This window comes from Monopterus albus, unplaced genomic scaffold, assembly GCF_001952655.1.
Source record: "Monopterus albus unplaced genomic scaffold, M_albus_1.0 scaffold91.1, whole genome shotgun sequence".
Classification (NCBI taxonomy): Eukaryota; Metazoa; Chordata; class Actinopteri; order Synbranchiformes; family Synbranchidae; genus Monopterus; species Monopterus albus.
Genome location: NW_018127971.1, coordinates 738,219 through 755,600, shown reverse-complemented (window position 1 = coordinate 755,600; position 17,382 = coordinate 738,219). Strand labels below are relative to the sequence as shown.

General features: G+C 40.2%; 1 protein-coding gene across 4 annotated transcripts in view; it reads left to right on the top strand.

The window, feature by feature from the left end:
• Positions 1-13,656, top strand: part of uckl1b (uridine-cytidine kinase 1-like 1b) — a 16,046-nt gene extending 2,390 nt beyond the window's left edge. Inside the window, exons 1-15 of one of the 4 annotated variants that reach the window (XM_020608123.1) lie at positions 288-644; positions 3,286-3,479; positions 4,060-4,166; positions 5,913-6,083; positions 6,413-6,484; positions 7,101-7,290; positions 7,531-7,592; positions 9,507-9,526; positions 10,250-10,348; positions 10,461-10,554; positions 11,034-11,096; positions 11,206-11,328; positions 11,570-11,677; positions 11,761-11,917; positions 12,045-13,656. In XM_020608123.1, the coding sequence (XP_020463779.1) occupies positions 577-644; positions 3,286-3,479; positions 4,060-4,166; positions 5,913-6,083; positions 6,413-6,484; positions 7,101-7,290; positions 7,531-7,592; positions 9,507-9,526; positions 10,250-10,348; positions 10,461-10,554; positions 11,034-11,096; positions 11,206-11,328; positions 11,570-11,677; positions 11,761-11,917; positions 12,045-12,124 (1,608 nt within the window). In that variant the 5' untranslated portion in view covers positions 288-576 and the 3' untranslated portion in view covers positions 12,125-13,656. Of the gene's footprint in view, positions 1-287; positions 645-3,285; positions 3,480-4,059; positions 4,167-5,912; positions 6,084-6,412; positions 6,485-7,100; positions 7,291-7,530; positions 7,593-8,433; positions 8,451-9,506; positions 9,527-10,249; positions 10,349-10,460; positions 10,555-11,033; positions 11,097-11,205; positions 11,329-11,569; positions 11,678-11,760; positions 11,918-12,044 lie in introns of those variants that run through there. The other 3 variants (XM_020608125.1, XM_020608121.1, XM_020608122.1) reach the window with 3 other exon arrangements.
• Positions 13,657-17,382: the final 3,726 nt, after the last annotated feature.

The following is a 17,382-nucleotide window of genomic DNA, read 5'->3' as shown; positions in this document are numbered from 1 at the left end:
TGGTGTCTCTCTCACTCTCTTCTGGTCCATCTTTCACCTCTAGCCACATATTTCAGCACTAACTGTCAAAGACAGATGACCCAAGCTTGGCATGTGTATGTGATTCTGTGTGTGTGTGTGTACCAGGAGAGGGGAGGTCTGGCTCTAACCTGATGCTATTAATACTACCTAATGAACATAATCTGGAGGGTAGGTTATCCTCTTACATTTGTTGGCTGGACGACTCAGGGGAGGAGTGGAAAGGGAGTGAAAGAGGAGGGAAAAGCTGCGGTGTAGTTTCACACATTCACACTCCCGCTACTAAAGCTGCAGTGCTTTTTCTCTCCCTCGGTCGCTCCACTGAATGCAGGAAACAGAAAGCTAAACAGATGCTTAAAGTTTCGTTTCTCATTCAAGCCAACCACCCCATTTTATATTGTCAACACTCCTATCTCTTTCTCTATGGATGTGTTATACCAGAGTGCATTGCTGTTAAGAGCTTGAGTGTATACATGTAGTAAACAGGGGCATAAATATAAGATTAAGACAGAACTTGCAGAGTACACAAAGTGGAAATCGCAATCATTGTCTCCAAGTATGAACTCCCTACCGGCATACTCGGGAGCTAGAATATCTGGCTGTTGGACTCTAAGATCTGATGGCAGGTGAGTTCATTTTATTTATCTAATTACATATTTCAGTGCTTTTCTGTAATTCTAGAGTCAGCATGTACTACACCGAACAAATGAGTGCTTATTTTGCTATGTGCAGATTAAGTGTGCAGAGTTGCCTTCAATGTCTGGATAAACAGGAGTGACAAGTCCGATCTGTCGGTCTGTGAAACATAACCTTAATGTCAGGTGCCACTTAGGTGTGAGGAACTGTAACAGAGCTTTTGTGGAAGGTTTCAGTGAAATGATATTGTAATCGTATAATCTAATTATTATACCCGATGTCGTTACATACAATAATGATTCAACACAAACTGTAATTAAAAAGGCGTTGTCTTGTTCTGTCAGACGTGATAACAGTAGAATCCAATTCATTTAGATGAACATCATATAACATTGCATACACTCGGTTGTCAGTTTATTAGGTACACCTGGCTAAAGCTAATAAAGTCTAATGCATCAGTCCTGTAACAGATCCTCCCTTTTTGTTGAAACGTGCCGATTCAACTGGACGATCGTTTTGGAAGATATAATTTATACTGCTGTTGACTTATATTGTTATACTGACAGGTGTTTCTGTTATTTTGTCCACCCCATTTCTATCAATAAGACTAGGCTAACTAATAGAAGCACCGCTCTGTATGCAGTGCAGTATCACTATTGAAAAACAGTCATATTAATACTATTAAAATAAATGAATTTTAACTACTTTGCTCTGTCCTGGTGCAAACTGAATGCCAAAGTTGTGATCTTGCTCTGTAGAGTTAAGATTGGGTGGAGTCAAGTTTTTGTGAGACATGTTTTAATGCCATCCTTTACAAAGCCGAAGGGTTTTAAAGAAGTTTATCTGAGGAGGATTAAAAGGAAGAACACAGTGTAAGATACTGTATGACCCTGTGTGTCATCTGTTATTATCTCTGACCACTGCTCACTCATCTAATCACAATCAGGCCTCGTGAAAACCTTCCTTTTCACAAGGAAGTGATGTTTTAAGAGCACTGAGTACTGTGACTGTAACCCTTAAACAAGGGTATGATTCAGCATACTCAACTAGGCTAATCTTTTATGGCACCCTGGTTTGGTTTTAACAGATAACCCAGCTCTGCCTCATTCACGGTCTGTGTGGTTGCTAAGTCTTCCATTTGGTTCTCTAGCTTCATCCGAGCTCAGGTGACCCTGGCACGATAAGCCTTTGTTCTCACTTGTTTGCTCCACCTCTGACCTCTTGACACTCCACCTGCAGTCATTTATGGCCTATATAAATACGCGGAAGTCGAGAATGTTCACAGCCTACTAGAGTTATGGCATCTGGCTTTTTGCACTGCTCATTGGGTAAAGTGTGGATGTCTCAGATACTGCGGTAAGTGTTGCTAGCAACCATTACCGGTTAAACCTATCACGTGACGAACATTGTTTGTGAAACAGCTATGGCAGCCTTTGTTTTGGTGACAGCTCTCGGTGATACGCCTTAATATTTGTGCCACCGTTGAATTGAAAGCAGTAGCTTCCCCGATGATGTCCAAGTCGTTTTTTTTCTTCCAATACTAATACTTGGTATAGATAATGTACAGCACATATCTCAGGTTTTGTCAGACCAGACACTTGTAAGAAAGCCTAAAAAAGCTTTCCCCTGCTGTTCTCTTCTCAAGCATTATACAAAAGTCAATGCTCATTCTTCACTTGCAGTGGCAAAAAGCTGAACTCATTACTCCCTGGGTGGATCAACTGTATTGCCAAATATGGTTACAAAAATGGAAAATCCATAGCAGACACTTGTAGGTTTCCTTTTGTTTATGGTATTAGGAAACAAAGACACTTTAACTAGGTATTACCTAAAGTCTCTAAGTAGAAACTGGGTTATTGTTGTTGCTGTGTCATGGTGAAGCTGTGATTGAGCAATAGATTTTGCTCACCGTGTCCCTGGCTTTCCTGAGAGCCATATACCTGTTTTGAATGAGCTTGTAATTTGTTTGAGGATCATTACTGCGGCCTTAGTCACTGGAAACACCCAGTGCATGTTACGTGCACGCATGTTTCAGTTGCACAGCTGAGCACAAAACAGTGGAATTGATCTTTTTACACTGAGCCAACATATAGCATACTTCGGTACCTGTAGCAGTTCTGCCCTACAAGCCTGGACAAAGCTCAGCTGTTGGAGATGTAAAAGCTAAACATTAACCCTTGACGGGGAAACGCAGCACTCACTCAGTTTTATCCAGTGTCTTGCGAACCAGGTGACCTTTAATACTCATCTGTGTTTCATTGCACTGCTCCCCACCCAAACCGACGTCTGTTTGTGTTTATGTACATCAGGACAGTAATTTACTGTCACGATCGTCATGTTCTTTCAGTGTCCAATTGCCTGTTTAACATTACTATTAGAATGCAGTTCTTGACACAAGGATGCTAAGGAGAAGTGGTTGTTCTGTGGTGTAGTGCTGGTCTAGTAGGATTTAAAAACCCCCCTCATACTGTGACCAAAAGGCATTTTATCATAGACCATATGATGCCTGGACATAAACAGAGAACAAAATAGCTCCTTTTAAATGTGCACAGAGTTGTTTGCAAGACCTTTTTATTCCCTTTAACTCCAAACAGTGATGGTGTGCCCTACTGTGTGTTTACTGTCTTACAGTGGAAGTGGTGAGGGATCACTGGACAGGCTTCTACCCTCAGTAAGCACGGGCCTTTCACCTAGAAAAAGGACCACCAGCCAGTGTAAGTCTGAGCCTCCTCTCCTACGCACCTCCAAGAGAACCATATACACCGCGGGACGCCCACCCTGGTACAATGAACATGGAGCACAGTCCAAAGAGGCCTTCGTCATCGGTAGGACACCTAAAGGGGATGGACGTCACAATATTACAACACTGACTTGTTTGTTCTTTCCTTGTATATCTTTGTTTCATTTCATATATTTTACCCTATAAAGTCTGTAGTGTGAATCTAAAGAATGGAGCATTTTACCTTACCAACACACGTTTCAGCTTTGGGACGCAGGGATATGTATCAGTTGGAAACAAAGTTAACAGATGCCCCGGGTAAGCAGATAAGAAGTGTCTTTAGCAGAAATAAGTGATCGTGTTTACTGCTAATGGGTATTGACAAACTCATTCAGTGTTATTATTGACATTTTAACTGAGTCAGAGGTGGTTCTGCTTTGCTGCTAAGAAGAAATATCGGACAAAGGAGTATGTGATGTACAAGAGATTAGGAATTTATGAAAATAGGTTCACAGGAATGTTTAGTGTCTCTGTCTGCCTCTAGATGCTAATATAAAAGATCCTCAACATGCACTAACAGAGACCAGGACTTCCCTACCAAGCAAAGGCATTTTAATGTGACAGATTTGCAGTTAAACCTATTTGCAAACATCACATAATGTCGTTATGCAAATACCCTGTTGCAGGCCTGTGTGGCGGCAGCGCCTCGGGAAAGACCACCGTCGCCAGGAAAATCATCGAAGCTCTGGATGTTCCGTGGGTTGTTCTACTGTCAATGGACTCATTTTACAAGGTGTGTGCAGTGTAGTGCCCTGTGTGGCTCCTGTTCTATGTCCATTTGCATGCACTTGTTTATGCATGTAGTGAAATGAGGTTAAGGTACCGAAAGCCTGTCATTTCAAATATACATGACCTGAATTACGACGTGATTTTGCATGTGTTCACACAACATGCTCAAAAAGTAGGCTAAGGATAATATATTATTATTATATTTTATTATAAAATGGTCATGATATGCATTGTTTTTCTCTAAACATGTAACGGGTTCATACTTTTCTGTTCTGTAATATTCAAACAATCTGCTGAAAGCAGCTTTAGATTAAGTACATTTAGTTTTCACAAGGGCTTTAAAACAATACCATGAAAACATGAAATCCATTAGACATAATATTTCAGGGTAACTGTTTATACAAAAGCACAAAGGGCAGAGAAAGGTGTTTGACTGGCTGCAGCATCAATTCGAACACTAAGCCATCATGATATTCATAATATTCCAGTGGCAAAACTATTTATTCTTACTATTTCTCTGGTAGAACAAATGATAAAAGAATTAAACATCTCCTTACAAAAAATAATCTTTAAAATAATCATGTATAATTTGGCCAGCTTCAGTGCTCCAATGGAAACCCCAAATAACATCAGGAGTATAATATGATCCTGTGTTAAATTACTCTGTGCAGGTTGCCTAGACCATTGGAGGCCACTACGGTAGCTTTCTGTTCTGTGTGAACTTTGGCGATCAGTTTGTTTTTTCCTCTTTGTGAGGTTTTTCCTCCCTCCTTCCTGGGTTAGCATTCAGTCTTTGACGGTATGCAACTGTGAAAGAAGGGTAGAAAAGAGTGAAAGTGAGGAAGAGAGAGGAAAAACAGGGTTTCTTTTGGATCCCAGAGGGCGAATGAGAGTAAGGAGTGACTGGACAGAAAGGAGACAAAAGGATAAAATATTAAAAGGGGGATGAGTCAACGGAGGACCACAGTTGCGAGTGAGTTGGGGAGAAAAAGAGTGGTGGAGAGCAATAAAACAAGGGCCATTCAATCCTCTCTATACTGTACCTCCACCCACTCTCTGGTTATGTAATCCTGTCACAGTCTGACAGCAGTGGTTCAGACTCTCAGAGTAGGAGGGATTTACCAGTGACCAGTGGTACAAGTGCCAGTTTGCACAATGTATTACCAGAGGTTGGCGTCTAAAATCAGTGTCTTTTTAAACTCATGCTTCTTTTCAGTTGGCAGCTAGAGGGGCTGCTTAATGCTTGTTCTCAGCTCTCTGAGAGTCTGTAACACTGGTTTATAATCGGTTTGCTTGAGAAGGGGGTGTTGCTGTTCTGAAACTGCCAAATACCAGGTCTGGGGTCTTAATGTTCGACCACCTTAAGGGGCGCACACACACACACACACACCACCCGGTACAGACGTCACAGTGGCGCATGATGATCTCCTAAATTTAGGTCCCCTAACTTCAACTGCTCTTGAACATTGAGCTGTGTCTAAGTGTTTTTGCTCCAGCTATGTAAATTGTGTCCCAAACCATTATTTTAGCATATATATTTTTTTTAGTAGAACACACTTCTTATGTTGTGTTATCTTTTTTCAGGATATGCAAATATTTATGTAGAGTTTATCTAAGCAGAGCCAGAGACTGAGAGGCAAAGGAAGTACTTTGCTCAGGAAATCATGTTGTATTGTGCTTGTGAAGCATCGATGTTGTGGCCAGCTTGCTGTAAATCCACTCCCATCATTCTTGTGGTTGTCGTCCTCAGGTCCTGTCTCCAGAACAGCAGACTCGGGCTGCCAGCAACGACTATAACTTTGACCACCCTGATGCCTTTGACTTTGATTTGCTGACATACACCTTGCGCAAACTCAAACAGGGCAAGAGCGTGAAAATCCCTGTGTATGACTTCACAACTCATGGGAGACAGAAGGAGTGGGTATGGATGAATACACACATCTGAACATGTGACAATGTGTTTTGAAAGTTACTGAGTAGCAAGTCAGAGTTAACGCACATTAATCTCCCGTTTGTTGATTACCTAAGAGGGTTTGAACCTTCCTCACTAGAGGTTTAGAGTCACATTCCAACTCTGCTGCTCCAGATGGGCACTGCCAAATCATTATTGTGATTTCTGCCCACTTCTGTACTTTAATGTCGATTTAACTACTATTAGACTTTTTCTCATCAGTGACACTTGTACATTATTGATCATGATGATTTTTACAATGTACTTTGAGTGTGTATGCATGTGTGTGTCCGCCACAGAAAACGGTGTATGGAGCCAGTGTTATCATCTTTGAAGGAATCATGGCCTTTGCAGATAAAGAGCTCTTGAAGGTAGGAGTGCGCGTCAGTCAGTCACATGTTCAGCTGGTGTCAGATTTATACCGAACTTTAATGACTATGTGAAACAAGCTCAGCAAATCTTTTAAATGTACAATCCTTAATGTAAATGTAAGCAGATTCAAACATGAACAAGTCAAAAACACAGAATTGGAACTGACATACGTATGAGCCCACAGATGTGCTGAAAGTGCCCGGTACATTTGTAGACATGCGAATCATCAGTCACTTATTAATGTGAGTGGACAGTAACAGTAATTTATATCATTTAAAAACAAAACCACACTGGACTTTGAATCTTAACGTGGTAATGAGCTGCTGGCTGACAGAAATACACAGAATAAATTACAAAGATGAATTCAGTCACCACACACTTGCAGCTCCAGTTTGATAATCTGTTAAAAGGAAACAGTTTCGACTTCAAAATTGCTGTGACACGAGTTAATTTTGCATTGATTTAAACACATTTCAACACGTCTTTTCATATCTCATTGGTTGTCACGAAAAAAAGAGGTATTAATTTCAAGCTGTTCTTTCTTAGCTGCTACGTCTTTGTGTGAATCTGTTATAAAGCTTCGTGGTCAGCTACAGGTTTGTTTTCTCCTGTCAGTTGCTAGATATGAAGATTTTTGTGGACACCGACTCTGACATACGGCTGGTGCGTCGACTCAGGAGGGACATTACAGAAAGGGGCCGAGAAATTGAGGGCGTCATCAAGCAGTACAACAAGTTTGTCAAGCCGGCATTTGAGCAGTACATTGAGCCCACCATGCGCCTGGCTGATATTGTAGTGCCACGTGGTGCGTAATACTCGCACACACATTTACAACATGCACGTAAATGCTCAAATCTAATGTGATATAAGGAATAAAGGCAGTGCAACAGAACGGTTATTGTGTTCAAGTTGTGTTTGTAATGTACTTAAATTTTCTTGTTTTTTTTACTGCTGCTATACTAAAGAAGTTACTGTATGTTTTCAGTCCCACACGGATCAAAATAATAATTGTGTAGCACTGGCTTTTGGTTTGCTGTCCTGACAGGTGGTGGCAACATGGTGGCCATTGATTTGATTGTGCAGCATGTTCACAGTCAGCTGGAGGAGGTAAGAGCTCACACTCAGAGAACTACATTCATATATACACACACACACACACATATACACACACACTCATGTAGAAAATGTGTCATGACAGTTGACTATGGCAGGTACACATCAGGAGAGTGTTATGGTTCCTCATTCCTCCTTCCTAGAGTACGTTATATTTTTTATTTGCTCTCTGACTCATCTTACTGTGGGAGCTGAGAGGTAAACTGTAGGTCAGCTTTTTTGTCAGCAAAAACAAGCGCCATCTAGTGGATAGAAAATACACTGCACCGATTTTAGGGGAGGAGGAATGTGCATGATTTCTCCAGGCAGCTTAAAAGGAAAGAGTCATCGTGTAAACTATTACCTGACAAAGACAAAGTCAAAACGTCATATTTTCATTCAGTAAACTTTATTCATTCTCTGTTCATGAAGCTAAATGTTGATAATTATTACTTGAACTGTAGTTATTCATATTTGGCACATGTCTGCGTGGGGTCCTGATACAAATGAGCCCTAATTAGTTGCTCCTAACCTTAACCTTAACAAGGAGTTAATGTTGTTAACCTCTAGTCAGTTGCACAGCCCTAAAAGAAAGAAATCTATAGTTCATAGTGTTGATTCACAACATGTTGGCCCCTTTTTTGGTTTGCTCTGCAACATGTACAAATTACAAGCAAAGGCACATTTGTGCCTGTGGGGAGCACTGTGCCACAGTTGTCTCTGCTTTACCCCCCACACACATGCGCACACACACACACACACTATAGACACACAGTAACACACATGCTGCTGACGGACTACTCTCTCACTCTCTCCCCTCACTCCCCTCTACCCCAAATCCCTCCACGGCTCACAGCGCGAGCTCAGCGTCAGGTAGAGTGGCCTTTAACCTGTCTGTCATTCTTTCCTCACCATCTGCCCAGTTTCCCAATCGCTCCAGCTTTTTATTGGTTGTGGAGAGAAAAAGGGGCCAGTAAAACCAACTTCTGCCTCCCACCGATTTGCTGGCTGCCGTGGCACACACCAGGCGGCGCTCTTGTACTGTATCTCTAAACTGAATCTGGCTAAACAGAGAGCCGCCTTAAGAGTTTTAACATTCTTTGTCCACACCAAAACTGAATGACAACAGCTGATAATTTGAAAGTGGAGCTTAGCTCAAAAGTTTGAAAGTGATGCAGTGCAGCCAGCATGTAATGCAAAGAGGCTGGTTTTTCCTCTGTCTACTTTTTAGAGAAATGACAACTCACAATCTTCCTGCCTTCTGTGTCTAAAAATACACCAGTGAGTCAAATCGCTGACCCCTCCTTTCAGCGGCAACAAGAATAAGAGAGGGTGACTATAACAGAAAGTGAGAGAGAGGAAGCTCTTGCTACAGCAATTGTTGACTATCACGTACCACAGAGAAAGTTTCCAATACCCTACTACAAAGCGCTGAGTTTTTCCATTGAATGTCGGCCACAGTACCTGAGACAGAGAGTGGGAGGAAGTGAGCTTGGTGTCTGTCTTTAGACACAGGATGTGCTGAGGCCTGCGAGCTGAAATACCAACCTCTACTGTTTTTGACGGTGAAAGAGTGACAGCCGCACAATAACTTGTGTACCTCCCACGCGTACACACAATAGGTACACGTGTATAGACACCAAAATTTGATGGTGAACTTGATTGTGTTCTCTTTAAGCCTAGCAACTCGTAGTATCATGACACATTAGGTGATAATAATGTATTATATTCCTTACCTCAGTGGTAAAGCAGATTTCTAAGACATTTGCAAGTTTTAGCTGTCACACTTTACACTGTGTGTAATAATCCCGTCATCCACCTGATGTTGTGTCTCTTCTCATATTTTCCTCCTTATCTCTTGTTTTTCATCTTTCTGTGTCTCCTCTGTTGTGTTTGTTGTTGTGTTTCGTCGAAAAATTCTCCCCTTAGAGGAAACTTCGCTGGGATATGTGAGCAGATTTGCTTTGATTTCTCTTTTCTTTGCATCTGGCTATTTTATTTTATTTTTTTATCTTCATGCCTTGTGGACACTGTAGTGTCAACAGGGCTACATCACTGAGTACAGTGTGTTCCTCTAGAGGCCAGGGTAGACCTACACTTAACTAGATATTCAAACCTAATATTTACAGTACCTGTGGAATACTGGGGTGAGACCTGTCATGGAAAATAACATTCATGCATTTTATTTATGTCACATGGCAACATTTTACTTTATTTCAAGTCTGCATATATTATGTTAGTTTTTTAATTGGTCTGTTTTATTGCTTGATGTTCTTTTCCATTATCTTGGTCTCTGTGCTGTTGTAATTTTCCACTGGAAATACACATTGGCAGTGTGTGCTTTGCAATTTTGTGCATCTGCCTTTTTCCAAGCAAACCTATTTCAGTCCAGTGGTTACACACTACCATTATCAACTTCGCTCTAACTACTGCTGAAAAATTATTTGTGCATGTACTTGGATGTCTGTGGGTTTGTGTGTTTTCTAACTGTGCATACTGTATGTGTGCACACGGTTGTGTTTGACCTTGCAGATATTGTGCACATGCGTGCAAATGAGTATTAATTGCCCTCGTATTCATGTGCGTTGTCTTCATGTATCTGTCCATCTTCTTCCTTCCACTCCACTCACCCTGCGCTACCCCTGCTCTATTATTGGTTGCCATGGCTACAGGGCAGCCCTGGCTTCTGCACACCAGGCCCAACCCCTCCCCCAGACCCTCAGCGTCCTGGACAGCACGCCCCAGGTCAGGGGCATGCACACCATCATCAGGTACATGTTAGAAAACTTGATTTGAATGACATCTGTCCATAAGACGGTACAGGGTAGAGCAGCTGCTATGCCAGCATAAATGTTGTACATTTCTTTTTCTAATCACCACAAGAAACAAGGAAACCAGCCGTGATGAGTTCATCTTCTACTCCAAGAGGCTGATGCGTCTGTTAATCGAGCGGGCGCTCGCCTTCCTCCCCTCACAGGTGACAACCACTGCATTCATTCATAGCACTGCACAGAGGATTCCTGATCCTTTGCATTAAATCAGTCATTACTCTGAAGCATTAGATGCCTGAGTATAGATGGTGATATGTAGGAGACTGAATAAATCATTAGACAACTGATAGATAGACCAATGCTCACAAGATGCATCAAGACAGTGAGACTCACTTTGAAATGGGGGAGATGTTCAGATAAAGATTAGTGGAAAAAGAATAAGTGCTTGTATTTGCTAAAAAGAAAATCTGATAGACATACACATAGTGGCCTTTATCACGAGCAAGGAAACTTGGCAAGTTACCACAATGGAAAGTTTCTGTACCCTAACCATAAGAAACGGGTTTGTATTACACAAGCACACACAGCTGACGGTTTATAACTCACTGTAGCTGATCTGCTGTTGTACAGTGTAGTACTGTGATCAGCACTGCTCACACTGTTATGACTTTTAATATTATCTCAGGTCCATGTAGTCCAGACCCCCCAAGGAGAGGATTATGAAGGCAGGACTTTCCAAGGGAAGCAGGTGAGTGAACTCCATTTACAGTACTTAAGGTTTTTTATTTTATTTTTATTTTTTTGAAGATCAATCTGAGAAGTTTTGTGACTGCTCCTTTATTTTTTTATTTTTTTAGATCACAGGTGTGTCCATCCTGCGAGCCGGGGAGACCATGGAGCCAGCGCTGAGGGCTGTCTGCAAAGACGTCCGCATCGGCAAGATCCTCATCCAGACCAATCAGGACACAGGAGAACCAGAGGTGCAGCTTTAAGCTGTAGCACATCCTTAGGATGAACTCTGTAAAACATTTTGCTGTCATTAACCTAAATACACCGTCAATATCTCACCTGGCAACTTTCAAAGCAATATGTCGTTATTTACATATTGACAGTTTCTTTAATACTGACTTTTTTGAAGCTTGGTGTGGTTTTCCCTTACTTCATCATGTTATTTGCCTGCATTTTGATATTCACGCACATCCTGTCTCTAAACATTGTCAGCTTCATTACCTGCGTCTACCGAAAGACATCAGTGAAGATTATGTGATTCTGATGGACTGCACAGTGTCCACTGGGGCTGCCGCCATGATGGCTGTACGAGTCCTGCTGGTAGGTGTGCCCGATTGTCCGCTGATTCATGACGCCTGAAGTGAATTTCATTCCTGTTTTCATGGGTGCATTTTCATTTTCAGGACCATGATGTTCAGGAGGACAAGATCCTACTAGTGTCTTTGCTGATGGCTGAAATGGGAGTCCATTCAGTGGCATATGCATTCCCACAAGTCAAAATCATCACCACAGCTGTCGACAAGAAGGTCAACGATCTCTTCCATATCATACCTGGCATAGGTGAGTAATGCTGAGATAGTGTATGAGACATTTTGTAACATGGTGTGCTTGACCTTTACATGGCCTTAACTGGGGTTTTACATAGTTTTAACTAATACTGCCACATTTTCTTTTTTGCCGCCTGTAGGAAACTTCGGGGATCGATACTTTGGAACAGATGCACCTCCTGACTGGAGCGACGAAGAGATGGAGGAGCGCAGTTATTGATTAAATTATTGGCAGTGCACTAACTTTTATCAGGTGATTCAGGGCTGTGCCTCTCGGAGGACAAGATGAGGACATACTCCTTGTTCCTCTGGGGCTGCAGTGTGTCTGTGTGTCCTTCAAGGGTCAAACAAAGGCACCCTGAAAAATAAACTGAAAACCAGAGAAAACATTGCTAATGTACAGGCACCTTTTTGAAAATTTAAATTATATTATTTAATGCCATGTAAATGGTGTGTTTTATTTGGAAAGTTGTTATGAAGTCTGAAATATTTTTATATGTACAGTATGTTATAAAGTCTAAATGTTTTATTTCTCTGTTTTTAAATTTCGGTGATCTCTGTATAGAAATTTGCAGAAATGTCTTGAAAAGATATATCTAGCCTTAAGCCATGTACTGTGGGTGACGGAGCTAAATGTGAATTTGCCCGTGCTGTAACAGGGGAAAAGGGAGGTTTTAAGTTTATTTTACCACATATGGTCCTCACAACTTTCACAACGGTAAAATTGGAACATAAACTTGTGTTGCTCAACTTCCATCGCCATGAGCACTTTCTAAAGGAGCATTCAAGCAGAAAATGTGTAGGTGTATCTGTCTTTTATTTATTTGTTTTTAACTCTCTGGTTCACCTTTTTCCTTCTCTGGGCACTTCACCTAGCCACTTGAAAAAGTTGTTGAAAGCCATTTTTCATTTTACAGCTGAAGGTATGTACATGTGGTGCGTATTCCAGCAGCATATCCTACATTATATATTTAATTTTTACTATGGATAAAAGCTGAACAATGAGGATGCAATTCATACATCTTTTTTTATCGCTATAAAAATGAGTGCACTTGTGTTTAACAGATTTATTTCGGTGTCACGCACCCTGAGTTATGGCTGTTTTTCCTGCAGTAGGCAGGATTTATTATTTACTATATAAAAAAAAGACGAGTTATGAATATAAACTTGGAACATGTCAAACGTGACCCGTTAGCCCCTGATCCTTTTATTTGTATCAGCGTTGGAACAAATTACATCTGTTTGTTGAAGTTGGTACTCATTTTCCTTCTTCTTTGTGGGGTCATGTTGACAGCTTCTGAAATGAGGCTCCACAATATTTTTCCACATGGTTGTGCAATGACATACCAGAAGAAAAGAAATGCATATGAAATGTGTTTTTACTATCATTATCTAGTAACTTGCTCAATGAGTTGCATCGATATGATGTTCTACAAGTTCACAATTTATAATTTATTTTGAATAATAGTCATTTGCTTTACTCAAAAAGGGAAATGTACAACATTAAGAGAAAAAACATTAGCTGTACTGAAATTGAAGGCTACTGTACATGTATTGTTACTGCCTTTTGTTTGTCCTTTGTTTTCCATTTAGTCACCTGCCACTGTACAACACATACCACTGGAAGTCACTCAGTACTGACGATCCATCGATTGTTTGCAGCCCTAGCATTTGACTGCTCTGCGTCTTCTGCTGCATGTTTTTATATATTTAATAATAAAAGTGCAATGGAGCCTTTAAAATTCTCTTTATCATTATTACATTTCTGTCAGGTATACATGTTACGATGTAGTGTTCAACCAGCTCACCGTAGTAAAACAGTTCTTAGAAAACACTCTTCAGTCGGGATTAACACACCTCAAGGCACATCACCGTGTTCGAATCACCTGAATATCTTAGCTTCAGTCAAACATTTCAAGTCACAATGACACATTACCTACATTACACTTGACAATGAACAGGAAGGATATTGTGGTTGTCCTCTTCTCATGGAAAGTAACCTTGATATCTTCCACCACTCTCCATAATTAGTGCAATAGAGCCTTTAAAATTCTCTTTATCATTATTACATTTCTGTCAGGTATACATGTTATGATGTAGTCAAAACGTCAGCCAAATATGTGTCAGTATGACTGACACATATTTGACGAGGCTGATGGACAATTACAAACCAGCAGCCTATTAGGCAGATATTGGCTCACAAGCATTTTTTTTTCTGAGGGAGGAGGTATGACAACCATGGGCAAGAAATAATAATATCAGGAGGATCAGCAGCAGCATTTTGATTTCTTGTTCTGCTCTAGTTTATGTAATATTAAGTATGCAGCTGTCATAGATCTAAAATCTTTCACTTTTTGCAAAAATTAAAAAGGTTTTAGTTGCTTTATTCATTGTCATTTTTGTGTTACTCCCTTTACAAAAACACAAATTTCTGCATGTTGACATTTGCCCTAATAGTTTTTAAAATGAATTGAGATATATTTTACTTTTGCAAATGCATTGCATTGAAAAACTCATATCAGTCCCTTGAACGAAGATGTCAGTGGAAAATTTACCACCAGCACTGACTGACAAACAGGAAGATGGTGTGTCTGTATGAGTTGCATCCCCATTGGTAGTACAGAGCACGATGAGGTCACAGCTTGGTAAAGACAGCAGGAGTGGCCGTTATAACTCAGCGACCTATGTGCATCCTCATGCCACCAGCTTTGCTCCAAACTGCTCTCTTCTTGGTCTTGACTTTACATGATGAAGATGTCTCAAGATTTTCTTATTTTTCTTCTCCTCCCTGTCTGTCTTGACTGAGCCTGAGGAGTGACTGGGTCTGCCATGTGGGTAAGGAGCACGCAGAGAAGACTTCACAAACCTGTCACAGCCTTCCATTATTATAATGATCATGAAGAAAACATGGAACGTTTTTATGCTAGTAATTTGTTTGCTTAATGTGCTGTCTGGTATCTGGAGTGTGTGTGAATTGTAAATGTGAAGAGATGGTGCGAGTAGTAACGCAGCACAGTGGCTTAATGCAGATCGTTGAGGATGAATTATTCAGATGGTGAAGTATTTCTGAATCATGTGAAGAGCGTTTGGATTAGTCTGTTGAAGAGGGTAAAGTATTGTCTTTCTCCTTGTCTCCCTCCTTCTCCTTTCATTCTCTCTTTGTGCATGTGTGTGTGTGTGTGTGTGTGTGCGTGCATGTGTGTGCTTTCCTACCGCATAGTTTATCATGAGAGGAAAAAAGTGGCTGGACTGTCCTCATAAAGTCAGGCCAGAGTGATTTAGGTGTTTTCAGTATGAGATGCAGTTTGAGTATTAGGCCTCGTTGGCTGAATGCTCAATTGCTCTCTGAGTGGTTTCAGTGTAGGTTAGCTAACAGCACAGAGTCAGAAGTGTTTTTGAATGAGAACATTTGCACAATTACAAGCCATATATGCTGTTTCAAATGCATTTAACTATGATTTGTTGTAAGATTAGTCCATTTCATTGAAATAAAATTAGCTATTTTGTAGTGAGTTCATTCATTCATAAACATTAAGACCTAGTGACTTTTTGTTTTGATTGGAGAAAATGAAATTATATTACCCGAATCAATGAAAATGACTGCTGCTTTACTCAATGCAAATACTTAAAGTGTATTTTCTCAATTTCATTGCACTGGATTCATGACTTTTGGTCTTGGCGCCATCTGTCATCATGCATGCAGCACCCAGTCTAAATTATTTTACAATATTTTAATGTAGACATTTATTTAATTAATAACTCAGTAACATAATGACAAAAGATGGTCTCTTTTGTCACAAAAAAATGTAATTTATAGCAAGCAGTTAAAAAATACAACCTTCAGATGATGGTGATCAATAATGTTGGTGACCAACAGTATTATCTAACTACATTATTTCTTTTTCATAGGATTTTAAAGTAGATTTTTGTACATCTGAAAACTTTTTGTGTGGAAAAACATTACACTGCCCAGCATACTATTGAGAAGGTGCACAAATTACACATGTTTAACCATTTCCGGACCGCAACTAGACAAATGCATTTTCCATCTTATTTCAAAGTGATTTTAGTCTTGTCAAAGCAGGTGCATTCAGTGTGGACACTGCACGCTGCGGCTCACAGAGCGGCCTGAACAAGACACCCGGTCCCACATTAACTCTTGAGTAGTTCTTTCTAGGACTGTCCAACCTGAGAATGTTGATGTCAGGCTCAATCTCAGGTTCGTCAGCCCATGAAACGCTAACTCACCTCAGCAAATTATGAAGAGAAAATGTGGTGGAAAATATTTTGATATTTAAGCAGCATGGTTTCAAATTATCTGCTGACAAGTAAATTTGTTTTTAATCAGTTGAGTTACTGATGAGTATTTCATTTTATCTCTGAAATATACATTTGTAGTTCCTGTCTACAACAGCGCTAGGTAGAAAAACCTTAGTCCACTTATTACAAATGGCTGTACTCTTTACAATCTCACATAGTCTGCTGTTTGAATGCTGATTAGAGACCCAACTGTTTCTTTCATCCTAGCACTGCCTGTTCACCAGTAGAGGGGGCAATGCACACACTAAGCACAGAGCAGAAACTGCCCACTACTTGTACAGTAGTAGGTACATTGATTATTTAAAACTAAAGAGTCACCCATTCAGCTATTCTGTTTAACTCACTTCAAGAATGGTCACTTCCATTTGGAACATTGTAGAGAATAGTCTGCATGTGAAGGCCACCTCTCATTGTATCTATTGGCACATACCTGCCAGAGTATAGTCATTAATTAGATGAACATTCACTGCTTGCATGCTGTTGGTACATAAAGTGTTTTTAATTGTTTATCAGCAAAACTTAGAACAGTTGAGGGATCTTTAACACATTAAAAAAAGTTGTTTCAAATGCTGCATTTGTTTTAGTTTCAGGAAACATTTTCCCTTGTTTGATGTGTGCGACAATATCTTTTGCTGCTTACATCATTTTTGTTTAGATTTTACAGTACGTTTGCCAAATCCTAAATGAAGTAAATTTAAAATCAGAATTTTAAAACTGAGCAATTACTTTTGGTAGATTGTAACAAATATAAATCAGCATTTACTAAAGTATCTTGAATAAAACAGAAAGTAGCTGCATGAAATCAGTGCTACAGGAACATTTGATACTAAAGTAAATTTTTAAAAAGATGTTAAATGTGTGCTTTTGAATGCACTAAGGGAAAAATCATTTATAAAGCAGACCTTTTTACTTAATATGGTTCAGAAAAATTGTCGGAAGACTCAGCTTAACATTTTGCAGCATCTCTGACCTTGTACTGTAAAGGTCCATCACTTTGATTTCTTTTTACTCCCTGAAAGACAGTTTCTAGATTGTTCTGGTTACTCAGCCCGGGTGATTCATCACGTGTTACTGTTAAGGTTTAGTCCCCCTCACCAGGAGGGTGAGGGAGAACTGGGGTTGGACTCAAGATGGCTGACCCAGGTGCTAGTACAAAAA